General features: G+C 46.1%; 1 protein-coding gene across 2 annotated transcripts in view; it reads left to right on the top strand.

The window, feature by feature from the left end:
- The window catches only part of LOC103178750 (coronin-7), a 53134-nt gene that overhangs the window by 25847 nt on the left and 8208 nt on the right, over positions 1 to 19079 (top strand). For both annotated transcript variants that reach the window (XM_007893664.2, XM_007893663.2), the window contains exons 10-20: positions 8471 to 8525; positions 9160 to 9217; positions 9559 to 9704; positions 10108 to 10203; positions 10430 to 10564; positions 11089 to 11221; positions 11564 to 11739; positions 12072 to 12180; positions 14217 to 14303; positions 18351 to 18493; positions 18866 to 18970. In XM_007893664.2, coding sequence (XP_007891855.2) covers positions 8471 to 8525; positions 9160 to 9217; positions 9559 to 9704; positions 10108 to 10203; positions 10430 to 10564; positions 11089 to 11221; positions 11564 to 11739; positions 12072 to 12180; positions 14217 to 14303; positions 18351 to 18493; positions 18866 to 18970 — 1243 coding nt within the window. The remainder of the gene's footprint in view (positions 1 to 8470; positions 8526 to 9159; positions 9218 to 9558; positions 9705 to 10107; positions 10204 to 10429; positions 10565 to 11088; positions 11222 to 11563; positions 11740 to 12071; positions 12181 to 14216; positions 14304 to 18350; positions 18494 to 18865; positions 18971 to 19079) is intronic.

The raw sequence follows: 19079 nt of genomic DNA, 5'->3' as shown, positions 1-19079 counted from the left end.
TCATTAATCTAATGGAAGGGTGAGCTAACCTGAAAAATAATAATAATCTACACATTTTATACAATGCCTTTCGTGTCAGGAGGGTATCTCGAAACACCTCACAGTGTAAAGTACAGTGACTGTATTTTGCAGCAAACGTGGCAGCCATTTTCACCCAACAATGTCCCACAAACAGCCATGAAGTGAATGACTGATGATCATCAAATGGGGAAACCTGTATAAACTTATACAGAAGATGGAGGCTGGAGACTGGGGCTCTCACTTTAGAGTAGCTCAGGAAGGCCTGTGGTCGAGGCTGCATTGGCCTGTGAGGGGGACTTTTCTGTCTGCTGTTGGGCTGTTTGTTAGCGCAGCCTGGAGCTGTCCTGTTGGACCTCGGGCCTGAGAGCTGGCTCGGCAGTGGTGAGGCTCTGGAGCTCAGTGCCTTTCGCAGGCTAGCAGGAAGGAGGAAGGTTGTGGGAAAGTGTTCCGCTTGTAGTCTATTCCGTGTGGAATTGTCAGCTTGTTCCCATCCTCCAGCACACGGGGGCGGGGGCTAGTAGGTGAGAGGCCACTTAACTCATCAGAAGCCCAGGATGGTGCAAGTTATCTGGGCATGTTTGAGTGGGGCAGAGAGTAACGGGCCCCTAGAGGTGGGAACAGAGATGTTAACCAGAGCAATCAGGCCTGCTTCTCAGTGGTGGGACAGACACACACTATTTACACAGAGCAAGAGAGAGCCCCAGCTCTCACAAGCTGGTCAAGGCTAGAGAGCACTAACCCAGTGTCTCCCCGCACTCACTAGATATAAGGCAATTTGATTACTCCTTGTGTTCCTACTCTGACCTTTCGTCAGCCACTAAGGGTAGTGAGGGAGTCTCTGTAACACAAGATAGGAAATGCATGGAGTGGGGGGGTGGGGGTTGCGGAACAGAAAGACAGGACAGGAAGTATGGGTATTCCATGTTGTAATTTCAAACCTTTATAATACTGTACACAACATTATTGCGTGTCATGTAACCAATGTATTGATTGTCAGTCTCGAGTGATGATTAATGTTGCTCACACCTGGTAGAATGACACAGAATGATATGGAATGGAAACAGGCCAACCAGCCCAACTAGTCCGTGCTGCTGTTTCCCCTCACCAGCTGTCCTATTCCCCTCACCTATACTCCTCTGTTCCCTTCTTCCTCTTGTACGTATCAAGTTTTCTCTTAAATACATTCATGCTATTTGCTTCAACCACAGCTTCCAACAGCAAGTTTCACCCTCTCACCACCCTCGAAAGTTCCTCCGATTGACAAAACTCATTATCTTATTTTATGCCCACTGTGCAAAAAAAACTCTGTTTCTCTGTCTTATCTGCGATCAGTTTAGCAATATCATTTGAGGACAGAGTGAATAATGTCTTTGGAAGAGCAGCTATTCAGCCCGTCAAGCCTGCTCTACCAGTTTATTTAGATCAGGGCTGATCTTTATTTTTCTAATCCCATTTCCTTGCCTTTTCTATTTCGAAAGCCCTTATTTCGCAAGTCAGAATCTATCAGCCTCAAAAAACAAACCTCAATTGATTCTTCATATATGGTCCTCTGGGTGTTTCATTCCACATTCTCTATGTGAAGAAATTGTTTCTGCATTCACTTTTAACCAGTTTAGCTCTACTTTTACAAGACATTGCACTTGTATAGCAAAGAATGAATGCCTCAAAGCACTTTGATTTCAGAAATATGCCCTCTTACTCCAGATTTGTCAACCAGAGGGAAGAGTCTTCCCCAACCTAACTTGCCAATGCTGTTTATTATTTTAAAATCCTCAATCAGATCACCTTTAACCTCCTCAGCTCTATAGGATACAACCCAAATACACCCAGCCTCTCATCATAGGAACACCCAGGTATTAATCTCGACAATTATCACTGGAAACTCTCCAAGTCTTGCATATCCTTCCTAAAGTAGACTGTCTAAGACTGAGCACAATACTCCAGATTAGTTTTGTGTGGTTGATGAGCGGAGATTGATGCAGCAACTTGTAGGCGTAATGGTCAGTGCAGGTCGTGAGTCTGTCTCAACTCTGAGTTTGTCTTGGCGGAAGGAAGTCAGCTGAATAAACGAGCGAGGGGCATGGTGATGAGGGTGGGGAAAGGTGAGCAGAAGCAGTGGAAGTGCTGTTTGTAGTCACTGGGGGAGAAGCAACCGCCTAAAGCCTGGATTAATTCTATGAGGAAATAGAATTTGGTAAGTCATGCAGTTTGGCTGTGATTCTGTTTTGGTCTCGGACACAACTTTTCTCTGTTATCCCATTAATAAAACACATCATCCAGCTCTGGAGTGTGAAAGGACAGTGCCTCATTTGTTCCCATAAAAAAAGATGGCATCTAACCCACTGCAGCAACTAGTCCCAGAGTTTGAAAGAGCAGGGAATTGGGTCTAGGATGGATGGCTTCAGTGGAGGAGCAAATATCAGCCCTAATACAGTGGGTGTCTCACTGGCCTCTGACTGTATGTCAAAGCTTTCTTTAGCTCATGAACAACAATATGCTTTTTTTATTTTCCCATAAAATCCCCTCAGGCAGGATAGTTCAGGAAGGGTTTTTGGTGTTGGTTTTTGCTCAATGTCTTAGTGGTTACTAGCTGTTTTGACTCTGACTGTCATGTATCTTGACACGTGCTGTGCCATGGTAGTTCTGTAACACAGGGACAGTGCCACACGCACAAGTGCCAACTGTGGGATCAATGGTGCCATTGAGACCGTGCTTGGGTAGCGTGGAACTCAGTAATGACAGAGCACCGCAACCATCAGTTACATCCTATAATTTTAGGCTTGAGGTCTGGGGTCTGCGTGTCCTGTCAGTGTGTGGCCAGGCAAGGCCCCAGAACTAGGCAGCGTTTCTTCTGCATTCAGTCTGAATCCAAGGTCCTGCAAACAACTGATCCTCTGCTGCCACCAAATTAGAAAGTGTAAAGTGCCTGGGCATTGCGTGCATCATCATTAAACAGTGACCTGATCGGATCATTGGAATGAGAGTCAGGTGGAGCAAGTGCTGTGGGGCAAGAAGGGGATTCACTCCTTTTACCTGAGGAAATCATGCCCCACTGTCTACAATAACAACAACAGTAACTTGTGCCTTCACGTGGGACAGTGTCTCAATGCACTTAAATCCAGGGTCAGGTCGTGGATTGTGAGAGCTTTATTTGTCTAACAGAATCCCTGTTCGTAGGGGACCCCTTGCATCAAGTAGACTCTCTGAGCCCCCTACTCATATGCTGGAGGTTCAGCAGATGTAAATGCTGTCTGCTGGCTGGGGCCACTGATGCTGTTCAGCCTGTGCTTGCACTTGGCCTGGGTCGGCCTGACTGGGTGGAGCTCAGTAATAACATGCTGCCATCCATTCCATCCTGTAATTCAAGGGAGAATAACTAGGGACATGGCACCCACATGTCTTGATAATTTATACCTCTCAGCGTCGAATTAAAAATAGCGCAACCCAAACTGCAAATTATAATTCCCCCTGCAGCAGAGGGGAATCTGTTCTTTTGTTGCTGATTATAGGTGGTTCTGTGCAGCCATTGATCAACGCAAGAGTTTTGAAAAAGGGATAGGCCAGTGGGCAGATATACACTCAATTGTGACAGGCACAGCTGTGGTGCTGAGAAATATGCTCGAGTCTGGAATTCTGCAGAAGCTGATTCAGCGGAGTCACACTGCATTACTTGTCCCAACCTTTCTTCACTTTATTAGTAATAATAATAATTCTTGCATTTGATATAACGCCTTATGACATCGTTGAGACAGTATACAGTATATACTGTAAAGTGGATTGACTGTATTTTTGCGGGAGAACCAACAACTAGTAAACCAACACATATGATATGACTGCAAAGCACAGGGAAGCTTTCGATTCTGTAGAATAAGATTGAACGGGAAAGAGTTTGATATCTCATAGTCTGAGTCTCGTCACCCCTGGGCCCCTGTCACCCCTGCACTATAATTACTACAAGATTTCGTGATATCTGTGGTGAAATTTCATCCAGATTAATATTTCCATGGATTGTTGATGTATCATGAGAGGAGTCTCAGCTCTCCAGTTAACAGTTTCCATCTGTGATTATAATCACTTAATGAGCTGCTCCCAGAGGAACAGTAACAAACCATTGCATTGCAGTGGGGAAGTTTACAAAAGCAAAATTTCTGGTTTCACAGAATCATAAAACAATCCTAGAAACTCCAGCTAACTCTGTCCCCCCCAGTGGAACTATCAGTGTAATCCCACTCCCCTATTGGTTTCTGGACCCAATTAAATATTTTAGTAGCCAGAAATAACTACAAGCTAGCTGGATTGTGAGAATAAAATTCAGAGCATCTGATACGAGTTAGTTATGTGTTGAGGGAGCATTAATATTCTGTGTAAACCATCCGTTTTATGAAGAAGAGGTGGAACTCTGGCAAGATTTATGCTAACATGCAAGGAAGTGCTTTTAAAGCATTCTGTTTCACATTTGTTCTTATTTCATCTTCTTCATTAACTGAACTGAGCAGGGAAAGGGAATGTAGAATATTGACCAAAAGCATGGTCAAGGAAATACATTTTTGAAGGCAGAGAGAGAAAGAGAAAGGAAAATTTTGGAAAGGCGTTCAGGAGGAGAGCGACATACCACCATGTCTCTGACTGAATGCTGAATCCACCCCTCGTTTAGTTCACATCTGAAGATCTTCCTCTTTGACCGTGCTTACGGTCACCTCCCCCGGCTTGCCATCAGGCCCCACTGTTAAGTGGTCTGAGTCACTGCCCTGTGTGAAGGGCGCTACATAAATGTGAGATTTTGTTGTTATTGTTGAATGCTCGGCCAGCAATGGGAGTTGGAAAGGAATGAGGAGCAAGCGACAATCCACAATCAGAAGAGCAGAAGGCATGGCCAAGAGAACAGGGTGGCCAGAGATTGCATAGATAAGGCGGGAAGAAACTCAGTCAGGATAAGGATCTTAATGTCATTCCGCGGAAGTCAATTGAGCTTGGCAAGGGCAGGTGATGACAGTGATGGTACCTTGCTCTACTTGCAATCTCAGTGAAGAATCATTTGCCAAATTTGTGAATCGCACGTAGGCAAAGTATAAAACAGCCCTTCCCTCATGTCCCCTCTGCCCAGCCCAGGCCTCCCCTCCACTTTTTATTCTGTTTTTACATTTTTGCCCCAGTGCACGTGCATTAACAAATGGGTTAATGTTTCTGTTGTTCTCCATTATCTGCCTGTAACTACCACTAAATCCATTTTCTCTGCCTCTTTCTTGCCTCTGTTCAGTTAGGTACTGAACAAAGGCAGATTCACTGTGTCCCAGGAGAATGGATTCATTGTGCAAAAAGCCAGAGATAATATTGTTTTTTGTAGCAAGCCCAGCATGCACAACTGAGCCGGCCAAGAGCACTGAGCTGCCTCCAGAGTACTGACTGACGGCCCCTAGCTAGCCCTAGACATTTTGCCTTAATTTTAAGGTCGTCCTCTTGTGAACAATTGACCCACCAGGTGTAAAAATCTCTCTGCTTATTTTAATAATGCCCTTTATAATCATTAACACTCAATTAAATCACCCCTCGAGCTTCTCAGCTTCAGTGAAACCATTTCCCAACCTAAGTATCCTTTGGCTATAGCTGATTTCCCCTTCCTCCCGTTCCATTCCAGGATTATTCTTGTGAATCTACGCTGGAATCTCTTCAAACTCATATCCTTTTGGATTGTGGTCTCGAGAATTAATCTAGTATTACTGTACGATATCAACCCCTTGGCACAGGTTCACTCTTCACAAGTAACAAGGATCCTGATAGGGAGAGAGCTGCCTGTGCGTCACAAGAAGTGGTGATGCTGGAAACCATTGACCTTGTTGTTGATTCCGTGACCCCCAGATCTTTGGTGACAGCAAAGTACATCCAACAAGATGAGACAGGGTAGTCTGTGTTGAACTGTGTGGTCTTGTCTCTCGACCGGCTACATAATAAACATGTCTCATCTTTTCATTCGCTGATTCAGGCAAAAAAAATTCTACCAAAGACAGCTAGCCTTTGAGTGTTTGAGCTCAGCCTCTGAGCTCTGCTTGGTTCCATATATGAGCAGGCGTTCACATCAAGGGGCTTTCATTTCAACAGCTTATCACAGATTATTTTTCAAGTCCGTTTTCACATGAAGTGTTTTGCCGTCAGATTCATGAGCTCACGAGCTGACCGCTTTCCATCTGACAGCCCAGCTCGGGAACCTTCACAACCTGGTTTTGGGGAGGAGCGTGTCATGATGATAACGTGTGCTTCTTTCACTCAAAATAATCGTCTCAAAGCACAAATTGATCAGAAATTAAGTTGTGTAGGTAAACACAGCAACTAATCTGTTCCTCCCAACAAGTCAAGTTGATTTGAGTTCATTTCTTGAACATTTGTGTGTAGGAAGAGAGCGAGCAATCCTGCATTTACCATCTGCTCAGATACTGTACCCTTCTTTGGGACACTGCCAGACACTCATGTGACTGAGTGTGGGAAGCGTTGAGGTTCAGTGTATAAGTATGTAGTGTGGGAATAGAGCAGTGTTTGGTTTTTTTGTGGGGATCGGGGTGGGACCTGGCTCCAAGCCCTGGGAGAATGCATCGATCTCAGTTTGTTAAGGAGAAAGGAATGAGGGGGTCAGGGGCTGGAAGTGCAGTACTATTTGGGAATCAGGACTGGAGCTGCTTTTAAAAGAGCCACAAAGTCTTCTGAAACGTAGTAGAGCTGGGAATGGGCCCCCTTCCCTGACCAAACACAATTATACAGCCGGAAATAACACTTTCCAATATCATGGCCAGCACAGCACTCCCAGTGTGTCAGGGGAACATTGAAACTGATTATAATCCTGAACTGTGTGTTTGTTGGCGTGTGTATGTGTGGGTGTATATTGGAGTTGGTGTGTGTGTGTGGGGCGGTGTGTGTGTGTGTGGGGCGGTGTGTATGTGTGTTTGTGTATTTGTATTGGGGTTTGTATGTATGTGTGTTTTCATGTGAGTGTGTATTGGAGTTGTTGTGTGTGTGTGTGTGTGTGTGGTGTGTTTGTGTGTGTGTTTGTGGGGAATGTCTGTAGAATTCCGGGCTGTGATTCAGTGCCCTGATGTGTCTGTTTGGACACTGGCACATCTGACTGCTGACTACTGCGACTGACAGGCTCATTCTGCCCTTTAATCTCAGAAGCAAAACTGCTGAAGTCCGGCAAGGGCCGGGCAGGTGAGCGAGTGGTGGGAATAGATATCTCACAAATACTCTGGCTCCAAATTCTGTTTCTATTTCACAGAAGGAAATATTAATCTTGGGAGAATTCCAACTAATGTTTTTTAGATAGAATTCTCCGGTCTGGCACAGAACCCCCTTCCCCTTCCCCTCCCTCCTCTCCCCCTCCCCCCCCGCCCCCCCCCTCGAGTGAGTAGTGAAGCGAGTTTCTGGAGCAGCCTCAGTGAAGGGAGTGGGTGAGGCGGCTGAGAGCTGTACCTGCTCTATATATTAATAATAATCCTTGCATTTGATTCAGTGCCTTAACACGTTGTCAAGACATCTGTACTGTAAAGTGACTGTGTATTTTCCAGGCAAATGAGGTGACTAATTTGTGCACAGCACTGTCCTACAAAATCACCCAAGATTCAGCCTTCTTTTATCCAAACTCATATGACCTTATATGATCTAGTGTGCTGAGCTTTGCGGAGAAAGCCTGGGCTTGTCAGTTCTGCACATTGTTTCATCGTATCCTGCCAGAATATCCTCTCCGCCATTTTTTCCATTCCAACATCAAGCTACTTAAATGAGCTCAGCATCTGACCTCAACTATCCTTCCTGGTAACCCTTTCCGAGTGTTAAGTACCTTCTGTGTCAAGGAATACTTTCTGGGATGTGTTCCTGAAATTTCCCTCCCCCATGTGACCCAGGGAATTCTGGCACTGGTGACGGGACCTGTGAATAAATGCAGGTTTACAGCATATGCTGTGACCTACACTGCCCGCACACTAGTTACATGTTACATATTACTCCTGTCTGTGGACTCATAGAATCAAAGAGATTATTGTACAGCAGAAGGTCATTCATCCCATCGAGTTTATGCTGAATTTAGCTCCTTCACTGAAGTTCTTTGCTCTGGTCCTTTGTTTTTGTATTCTTCCTTATCAAATATTGATCCAATTTGGGCTGTGTGTGTGAGGGGTGGGGGGGGTCACTGTGCTGCGGTTTCCGCGTGTGGAGGAAGGGGGGGGTGCTCTCTGTTATGTGTATGTAGGGGGATCGTTTGCGTGGGGGGGTGATGGGTGTCTCTGCTATGGGTGTGAAGAAGATCTGTGTGTGCACGGGATGGGTTTGTGTGTGTGTGTGTATGGGGGAGGTTCTCTGTGTTTTGTAGGTGGGGGTGGATTTCTGTGTTATATGTGTGTGTGTGTGTTTGGGAAGGTTTGGGAAGTGTGAGTCAAGCTGATGTGGTTTATTCCTGATCTCTTCAAAGGGTGCTCATGCCACTGTTCGATGCTGACACTGGGCTGCTGATTCTGAGTGGAAAGGTAAGTCATGGTGTGACAGCAATTAAAGCACAATAGGAGACCAATCACCCATCAGACTGATGCTCCACTGCTTTTATCCCAGTGCCTGATCTTGCAACACACCCTTTGCAATATTTATCCAATTCTTTTTCAAATCTTGATGTGGTCTCGGCTTCAAAAGCCGCTTGTGGGAAAGAATTTCATGATCTGATAACTCTTTGTGTGAAAACTAATCTCCCCTTAACTCTTTAAGTGCCAATACTGAGCTAATGCAATTGCTTACGATTTGCCACCAACAGGACTAATCCTGTGATTTACAGTGTGCCATTACCTCATCCTCAAAATCAGGTGTGAGGGAATCACCATGTGTTACTCAGAAGAGTCACTGAGGTAAAGATAATTATCCTGTCACAATACCCACCTAACCAGTTTTCCATTCCAACATCAAGCTACTGCTTAAATAAGCCCAGCATCCTGGCCTTATCCACCCTTCCTGGTAACCTATTCCACTTGTTAATTACCTTCCGATGCTATGATGGGAAGAAATATGCTTGGCTGTGTATTCTGGAAGGAAAAGATCAAATGGGTCAAAGGGTTTTCTTCATCCCGACCTTTCCTGTGATCCAGTTTCTAACAATTTGTTCTCCCCCCTCAGGGTGATAGCTTTCTTCACTGTTACGAGGTTTCTGCTGCACAGGCTGCCATTACTCAAGGTAAGCATTGAGACTCAATATGGCAACTCCTGATTCTCGACTCAAAGCATTGCCTGCTCAAGATCAGGGCTGGGGGAGAGCAATCGAATTGTCGGAGGTGCCGTCCTTCAAATGAGACATTAAATCAAAGTCCCATTTTCTGTTCAGGTGGATATTAAAGGTTACAAGACACTATTTGAAATTGATACTGACTGGCACTTCAGCAGAGTGACCGGCTGCACAGTGGGGTACAGGCACACAGTGGGGTTCAGGCACACCATGAGGTATAGGCACACAGTGGAGTACAGGATCACTGTCAGCTTGTGCTTTCACGGCTGATGGTGACTTTGTCATTTTGCCAGTGAATCAGTGCCTGATGGAGGCCAAATCCAAGGGGGCCGCCCTGGTGCCCAAACTCATCCTGGACGTGATGGCGTGTGAGGTTCTTCGCGTGCTGCAGCTCACAGAGAATTGCATCATCCCAGTCACCTACACTGTACCCCGCAAGGTAATCTGAGGCCTGCCCGGGTCTCTCACATGTGTGCGTACCTGTCTCTCTCTCTCATCGTACTGATGACCCTCACTCCCTATCGCTCTATACTTTTTGGTTAGTTTTTTTGTTTCTCTCTCGCTCTCGCTCTCCATCTGTATATACAACTCTTCCATTTCTCAATGCTGTTGTATCCGAATTGTTCGGCTCTTTTTATAATAGGAGTGGACATTCCTTGTTCACCAACAATCCACCATTAAACACACACTGTCTCCTTGCTCACTGACACACGCATATCACACTGGTTGGTTTGTACTCATCGACAAGTGCGGCAACTGTACTTAGTTCACTGACACACATTGCGTCACGATCAGCGAATGACTCCACAAGTTATGCTTTGTACTGTGTTTTTGTGACCAAGTCCCAGAAGGAATTCCATGAGGATTTATTCCCTGATACAGTTGGTGCCATTCCTGCTATGGCTGCCCAGGACTGGTGGAGTGGATCCAACAAAGAGGTGAGGTTGAAATCAGCATCCATAACTCAGTGTGGGTGTGAGAGACTGTGTATGTCTGTGTGTAGTGTGACTCTCTGTGTGTGTGGGTGTGTGCGTGAGTGTGTAGTGTGACTGTGTGTGTGTGAGTTGCTGTGTGTGTGTGTGAGAGACTCTGTTTGTGTGTGTGTATGCCTGTGTGTGTGTGTGCACTCTCAGCCTTGAAACTCACAAGCTGCTGTTTCATCAGGTGCCGAAAGTGTGTTTAAACCCAGGAAAACGCACAAATCAAAGTTTCAGCTCAATTGCTGTCCCCGGCCCTCGTGGGCCACCAGAGGAGACTGTACGACCTGTTGTAGGAGAACCAGGGCCCAAAGAGCAGCCGGTAAGAACTTCACTCAACAGTCACACTATACAGCTCTAACAGCATGGGTTAGATATCCCATAAAACACCCTCTGAACAGTCCCACTCAGCAGTCCCAGGTGGGCTACAACTGGAGCTAATACAGAGCTCCTGGCTGTGTTGTTGTGCCAGGGTTGTCCCAGAGGCTATCTGCTAAAGTTAGGTGTGGAGTAATTCTAACGGGGTTAGATGTCTGGCTTTTCATCAATGTCAGCTTCCATCCCAAATATCTGCACCGCTGACAGGAGTCAGAGAATCTGAGGATCACACCACAAACAGCCTCCCAGGTGAATAGACACAGACCAGCTTGGGACAGGGCCTGCCTGAGAGAACATAGCACTTTCCCTCCATGGCTGTGACATCTTCTCTGATTCTCCAATTCAATCTCAGTTTGTGTGTCTCTCATGAACACTTTTCAGCCAAATTTCTAACATGTACTTCTTGTTGAATGCTTACACCTCTGTATGTTCCAAGCCGACTATCACTGCTTCTCTGTCGCCTTTCAGCTACAAAGCAACCAATCACCATCCTCAAGCCCCTTGACCTCGCCATCTATGACCTCTCTCAGCAGCACCAGTGGAAAGTCGAGTGGCTTCGTAACCAGCCCTCAGAGCCAGAAATCCCTGCACAGTCTTTTTGGTAAGTTAGAGAGAAACGGGACGCATGCTGACAACATTGGAAGCTGTTAACTGTACTGCGTGTGGCAGCTGCTTTATGGAGCATTAGCAAAAGGTGATTGATCTGAATGAAGTAGGAGAAAGCAAGTTCAGTACTAAACAGAGTAATTCATTGTAGATGCTTAACTTTGGTGTCACCTCACTGTGTCTACATGGGGAGTCACGGTCTGTATGTGGGGGCTAGGGGTGTGTGTGTGTTTAGCATCAGATGTATTGTCTTTATCAGTGTTACTGGGTGCAGGAACCGTGAAGAGAGGACACGTGTGTGCATTGGTTGATCATGTCTGTAACTATTGATCCTCAGGCTCCAGCTCCAAGTTCCGACACGTGCAGGGGTTAGTCAGCCATCGGGACACACACATCACCAACCTGAAGGGGCTGAACCTGACCACCCCCGGGGAGTGCGATGGCTTCTGTGTCAATCGGGAGCGAGCTGCTATACCATTGTCCATATCAGGAGGGCAGATCGCTGTCCTAGAGGTAAGTGTAAGATGGACACCAGGAAGTATTTCTTTACACGTAGGGGAATTCACAGTTGGGAGTGGGTTACCAGGAAGGGTGTTTGAAGCCATAGATTTCAGAAGCAACTTGATGCCGTGATGAGAAGATGGTTGTTTTGGAAGGCCGAAGGACCTCCTCCTGAACCTCTTGTGGTCTTATGAACCTTGACGTCTCTTTTTGGTTGCACAAGTATTGGCCCAGCGCCTTGCGACATCCTCCCAACGTGAAAGCTGCTATACAAATGTAATTTGTTGTTGTTGTTGATTGATTCATTATACATGGGGTTTGTTTAACCCTTGTGCCTCCCACAGCTCTCCAAGCATGGCCGATTGCCAGATGGCGCTATACCCACTATCCAGAACACAGCGGCCGTGGTGGACATGAGCTGGGATCCGTTTGATTGCTCCCGCCTCGCTGTTGGTACTGTCTGCCCTCTTAACTATAATTTTACGGTGAAAATTAAATATAAATTTTGTTGTAATCAAAAATCGGATTTTCCTTGAGTTCATGTTGTTTGTTATGAAGGAGTCCTGTAGCTCAGTGGATAGAGCATTCACCTCTCAAGCGAGAGACCTGGGTTTGATTCCTGGCAGGGCGAAACCTTGGGCAAGTTTCCTTACTCCACACGACTGATAATAATCCCTCAAGAAAAATAGACAATAATAAAATTGGTCACTTCAATCCACGACTGTTTGTAGGACACCTCTGTGCGCAATTGGCTGCGCACAAATATACAGTCAATCCACTTTACAATATATTCTGTGAAACACTTTGAGACGTCTAGACACATGAAAAGCGCTATATCAAATGCAACGATTATTATCATTATTATTTATTATTATAATCTTGTGACATTGTTCAGGGTCTCAGATCTCATAGTGCCTAGGGAGGGTGGTGGGGGGAAGGGGTCACATGTACAAAAGTGGCTTAACTGTTAAAATCACTCCGCTTGCTTCCTTAGCTTTCTCTCCTCGGCTCTCGCTGACATCGCTCTGTGAATCGTTTTCTATTCTGCAACAACAACAGCACTCAGAGTATCAAGCCAGTTTCTAATTCATTACACTATAGAACATGCTTTAATCCCGCTCCCGACTGTACTCCATACTATTTAATACTCTTCCTTTCCAAGTACAGTAACTACCTGTCTCCATTTTTGAATATCTCAATTCATTCTGCCTCAATGGCTCTCTCTAAGGCAGTGCTTTTCACATTTCCCCACGTGAAGAAATGCTTTCAGATCTTCTAACTGTCCTAGCTCTGATTTGAAGATCACTTCCCCTTGTTTTGGATCCCTCAACCAGAGTTGTTTACTATCCACCTGAGCAACTTGAGTGCTCATCTTTGAGATAAGGTGTTCAACTGAGGTCCAGTCTGCCTGTACAGGTGGACATTTAAGAAACCATAACACTATTTGAAAAAAGTTTATTCTGTGGTCATGGCCAACAATAAAATACAATTGGTCATTCACTTTATGGCTAGTACTGTGTGCAAATTGCTGTGTTCATCCACAAAATACAGTTGCTACACATTGTGGTAAATCCCATGAAGCACTTGGAAACATCCTCTCGACGTGAAAGATGCTGTATCAAATGTAAGGTTTAGGATTATGACTTTAGCTTCTCATCATGAAGAGTAAACCTCTTCCTCCCAGGTATTAATCAAGTGAATCTTCACTGGACTAGTATGATGACAGGATGCCCAAAATCCAACACAATACATAACACTCCAGATGTGGTGTGGTCAGCACCCTATATAACTGCAGTAGCACTTTCTTGCTTTTACGTTCCAAACCTTTTGTTATAAAGCCCATCAATCCACCGCCTGCTTCTTTGCTAGATCCTTACTTGCATTCCCTGGTTTGCTGTCACTCAGCCTCGTTCTCAGTGTTACTTCACAATGTGTTATCCCTTCCAGCTCGTCCGTCTCTTTCTTCTCTTACTCCTTGGACACTGATTTCCTGATGCATCTTTCCTTGTCCTCAATACCCTAACTGTTTCCCAGTGCCAGGCTGCGGACGGACTGACTGCCTCGGCTCTTCCCTCCCTCTCTGGCTCACATTTCCACCCTAAAGGTGATTTGGCGCATGTTTTGATCATTCCATATGTAAGCTAAAAGCTACTCAACGTCTGCGCAGGCAATTGTGCGTGCGTGAATGCGTGTGTGGTTGTCCCACCTCAAACCTGAGCAATGCAGGCCTGTAAATTCCTCTACCTCTCCCTCCCTCCCCACACCTCACTCTCAATCTCGTGGCTCTTGCTTCCAGCGCTCGGGGCCTGCTAACTCCAGTACTGCAGCAAGTGGCTCTCAGCGAGCAGCTCCCCCGCTAACCAGCTTGCTCAGTAACCAGCACCCGAGGTAACCTCAGTTACATTGTGCTCTGATTGATCCCATTAGCCTTGATCAGCCGGGAATCTGCAGAGCTCAGTGTGTGACTGTGTTTGACTGTTTGATTACAGCCGGGGAGGATGCAAAGATCCGGGTCTGGAGAATTCCTGATGGAGGACTGACCGAGATTATCTCAAAGCCTGAGACAGTGCTTCCTGGTGAGTGAGGGGCACAGAGTCTCTCCAGCAAATGAAGGGTACAGAGTGCTGCACAACAACAACAACAAAATTACATTTGTAAAGCGCCTTTCACGTCAGGAGGAGGTGGGGGAAGGCAGAACAGGTCATGGCGCAGATGTGGGGTAGAAAGGATAGTTGAGGGTCAAACAAAATTCCAAGGTTCCAGATTGTCTTAGCAAGGTGGGGTGTGCAACCATGGATGGTGATGCTGTCAGCGTCTAAGGTGAGGATCGCTGACGGGAGCCAATCGGTAGGGCCTCGGTCTTATTGACGTTCAACTGACGAAAGTTAGCTCTCATCCAGGACTTGATGTCTGACAGACATTCTGCCAGGACAGCAGTGGGTCCTGTAGTCAAGGGTGGAGGCAGAGGGGTAGAATTGGGTGTCATCCGCATACATGTGGAAGTTGACTCCATAAAGATATTGAAGAGGAGGGGACCAAGGACAGAGCCCTGAGGAACGCCACATGAGATGGTCCGGGGATTTGAGGAGAAGCCGTTTGTGGAGATGAAGTGGTGGCGGTGTGAGAGGTAAGATCTGAACCAGTCAAGGACACCGCTGTGAAGATTGAGGTGAGAGGAGAGGCGGTGGATGAGGATATAGTGATTGACAGTATCAAAAGCAGCAGAGAGGTCAAGGAGGACGAGGAGGCCGAGAGAGCCCTGGTTGCAGATGGACAGAATGTCTTTTGTCACTTTGACCAGGGCTGTTTCTATGCTTTGGTCGGCACAGAAACCAGATTGGAGGGGTTCGAGAAGGGAGTGGCGGGAGAGGAAGGAGCCAAGCTGAGAAGCAACAACTCGTTGCAGGACCTTGGAGAGGAAAGGGAAGTTGGAGATGGGGCGATAGTTAGGGAGTAGAGAAAGGTCCAGGAGGGGTTTTTTAAGGATAGGAGTGATGACAGCATTTTTAATGGGGTGGGAACAGTACCATAGGACAGGGAGAGGTTTACAATGTCAGTGAGTAGAGGGACAAGGAGGTGGAGCTGGGAGATCAGATGAGGGATAGGGATGGGGTAGAGGTAGCAGGTGGTTGTTTTTGGTGGTGATGAGAGAAGAGGGGGAGCCAGGTTCAAAGGTGTGGAGGGAGGGATGGGTAGGGGCCAGGGTGGGAGGAGGAGATGTGTAGGGAGTAGCATCTGCAATGGCAGAGGCAGCTGAGTGGATTCCCTCGACTTTGGATTCAAGAAAGTCCAGCATCGCCTTGCAGTTGGCATTTGAGGTGAGGATGGGTGAGGCCTGAGAGGGTGGGCGGAGGAGTCGGTTCGTGATGAAGAAGAGGAGCCTGGGGTTGTCCTCAGCCTTCAAGATTGTCTTGGAGTAGAACGACGATTTAGCGGAGGGGAGGGCAGAGTGGTAGGATTTGACATGATACAGCCAGATCTGCCGATGGATCGTCACGATTTATCTAAGCCAAGTGCGCTCAGCGGAAATCGCCTGTCCTTTAAGGAAGCGGAGGTGGCTGTCCAGTGACTGAGGTACAGAGTGCAACCCCCCACCTGCCTAATAAAACAAGAGAATAGTCTCAAAAACTTACGTCTCTAATGTGTACGCACATTATGGAACTATTTGGCTTTGCCTCATACTTAGTTCAGTCCCACAATGTCTTGGCCAAGGTTTGACTCCAGCCACTACTGGTCCCAAATCCAAGCTCTCCCGAAGAGCAGCAGTTTATTATTACTCAGCCCGGCCCATGCCAGTCGTTGTGTTGTCAGCCAGCTTCAGCCACACACCGAGTCAGGCCTCGCTCAGCAGCTTCATCAGACTTCAGCTCACAGTCCAGACCGACAGCAGCAGTACTGGGGGGGAACGCTGCATTGATGAAAACGCTGACATTCAGATGAAACATTAAAACTGAAGTCAGGTCTGCCTGTTCGTTAGATGGATACAATACCCAATTCAAAATTACATTGGAATAGTGCCTTTCACACCGGGAAGACATCCCAAGGTGTTGGACAGTCAGGGATTTGGCCCATCAGGGGGAAGGAGTAGTTGGGATAAGGGAGGATGGAGGATAGGTCAAAGAGGAGAGGCAAGGGAGGGAGCGAGGCGAAGGGAATGTGGAATGGAGTGCCAAAGGATGGGATGCTAAAAGATGACATGACGCTTCTGGAAACAAGTAAGATTCCCTTGTAATCTGACAGTAATTCAGAGTAATCAGTCATTCACTTCATGATAGTTTGTGGGACTTTGCTGTGCGCAAATTGCTGCCGCTTTAGTCTGTAGAAAAGCATATCTAGACTTAATATCAATTACCTATGAGGTACTTTCAATCATTTAGACATGATAAGGCACTATGAAATGCAAATCCTTTCTTGGTGTACATGCTACAGTATAATGAAGTGATTGTGAATGAAAAACCATTTGTGTTCCATTAGTACTGGCAGGCTAGGCTCCCTTTATTATGAATAACACATCTCTGAACCTGGGAGCAATGCCCATATTCCAGCCTGAAACAACTATGTTTTTCACTCTCAAAATCTTAACACTTGGTCACAGCGACAGAAGAAGGGAGGTCACGAAAGGAAATCCACACCCAACATGAACACAAACACATCCCCAGGAGAAATCACTGTATGATGATTAAGTGTAGTTTTCATCAGCCGAGTTATCTGACACATTCAGAAACTCATCACTCTGCTTAAGAGTCTCCAAAACAGAACTTACTGAGAGTTCCACTGGTTCAATTTGTCTGGTATAGAGTGCGCACTCTCTCCCCCGAAGGCGCTACCTGTTTAACTAATCCTGGAGAGTTTAGCTGCAGGTGGGCAAGAGAGTTTAGGTACAGGCTTGGGGACCCCAGAATGTTCATTTAGGGTAATGCCGGAGTTTAACCGACTAAAACTATGCAGCTTGTCATTGCAAAACACTGCCAAGCCTCCACTGTTTGTCTGATAACTCCTTACCTGTCAGTTATTCTCTGGAAATACTCGCTGAGCCAAGGGAGTTGGGGGGGAGGGGAGGAGAGGGAGCCCAGGTAGCGTATTGATAGAAGCAAAGTTTTTTTTTAAAGCTATAATTGAGGAAGGCGGTGTTAAAGTGCTAAAGGCATTGAAGTGACAATTGCAGTTGAATTATCAGGATATGGTAGATGCATTTGAATAGATTGTACTAAGCTGCCAAAGAGAGATAGTTACGTTAGCTCAGCTATAATGGCATTCGCAAAGCTGGAGCTGGTAAAGTGCAGCGTGTTTAATCAAGAATGTTGCAATTCAGTCTGTCAAACCTTCCCTTGTTTGAAGGCATATCAGCTATTCCCATAAACAGACACCCATCCCATATGGTGTTGACCAGCAAACTCTCCTTTGGTTGGGAATCAGTGACGAAGGTCAATGAACTCAGGATTGTTAGCAGAAAAACATGAGGGAAGATTTTAAATGGAATTTCTTCACTCCCAAGGGTTGTTAGGATTAGGAATCCATTACCACAGGTTCTGTTGAACCTGGATCAACAGAAGTTTTTTTTCCAAAGGGAACTGAATAAGCACCCAAACAGCAAAACAAAATTAAGGAAGTTGGAAAGTGGGTTTAATAAATAAAAAGGTGATTTAGAAAAACAGATAGAAGTGGCACAGACATGCTGGGCCAGAAGATTATTGCTATGTTTGTATTTGCAGCATTCTCCTTTTTTATATTGGGTGCTCCACCCTTGGCAGCCGTGCTTTCAGCCACTGCACCCCAAAACTATGGAACTCTGCCTCAATCCTTCCGCCTTCAGATCACACCTGAAGATCTTCCTCTTCAATCATGTATATGCTTCCTTCCACCCAGCTCAGTGTCAAGCTCTGCTACTGTTAAGTGCTCCGAGACACTACACTCTGTGAAGGGCGCTGTATAAATGCAAGTTGTTGCTGTTGTTGCCAATGCTGGGGATAGTTTGATGGTTTGTTACTATGGGGGTCAGGCAGCCCCTGTGGAATGCAAAGGGTGCAATAAATAGTGTATGTTGTGATGTTAACCCTGTGGGGGCAGTTCTCTGTACATCACTTTGTACTGAGATGCTGTTCCTTCCCCTCGTTCTCTTCTAGGGCACCCTGAGAAAATCTACTCCATCAAATTTCATCCATTGGCAGCCGATATCCTGGCCTCGTCCTCGCATGACATGACAGTGAAGATCTGGAATCTCGATACGGGCAAAATGGTGATCGAGTTGAAGGGGCACAAGGACCAGGTAAAGAGAGATCTGTGCTTGCATAAAAAATACCCTGCTTTAGCATCACTTGTTGTTTATAGCACAGAAAGAGATTGGTCCCCATTGGCCCCCCAAAGAGAAAGCCCCCATTGGAGCTACCAAACCGTATAGTTAATCCACTTTACAGTGTATTCTCTGAAGCTCTTTGAGAGACCTCAACGACGTGATATGGCACTATATCAAATTATTTTTTATTATTATTATTACCTCCTCAATTTACCACTCCACTTCTCTTTCCCCCTGTGTGTCTGTCCTGGTGCTAGCTCCCCAGTTGGAGCTATCCAGTTTGATCCTGTTATCCTATTCTTCCTTCTATCTGCCGCCTCGACATTCTCTTCTCTTTTGTTCCAGATCTTTAGTTTGTGCTGGAGCCCGAACGGGCAGTTCCTCTCCACTGTCTGCAGAGACGGCAAAATTCGGATTTATGATCCTCGCCGCTCAGTGAGCCCATTGCAGGTAACAGCAACCGCTCTTCTGTTTGTGTGTGTGTGTGTGTGTGTACGTGCCATGTAGGTTTCTGTGCGTATGCACATATGCCTGTGAGAATGTGGGCTTGTATGTGTGG

This window comes from Callorhinchus milii, unplaced genomic scaffold (genome assembly GCF_018977255.1).
Source record: "Callorhinchus milii isolate IMCB2004 unplaced genomic scaffold, IMCB_Cmil_1.0 Scaffold16, whole genome shotgun sequence".
NCBI lineage: Eukaryota > Metazoa > Chordata > Chondrichthyes > Chimaeriformes > Callorhinchidae > Callorhinchus > Callorhinchus milii.
The sequence above is the reverse complement of the archived record's forward strand: the minus strand, read 5'-3'. Positions and strand labels throughout refer to the sequence as shown.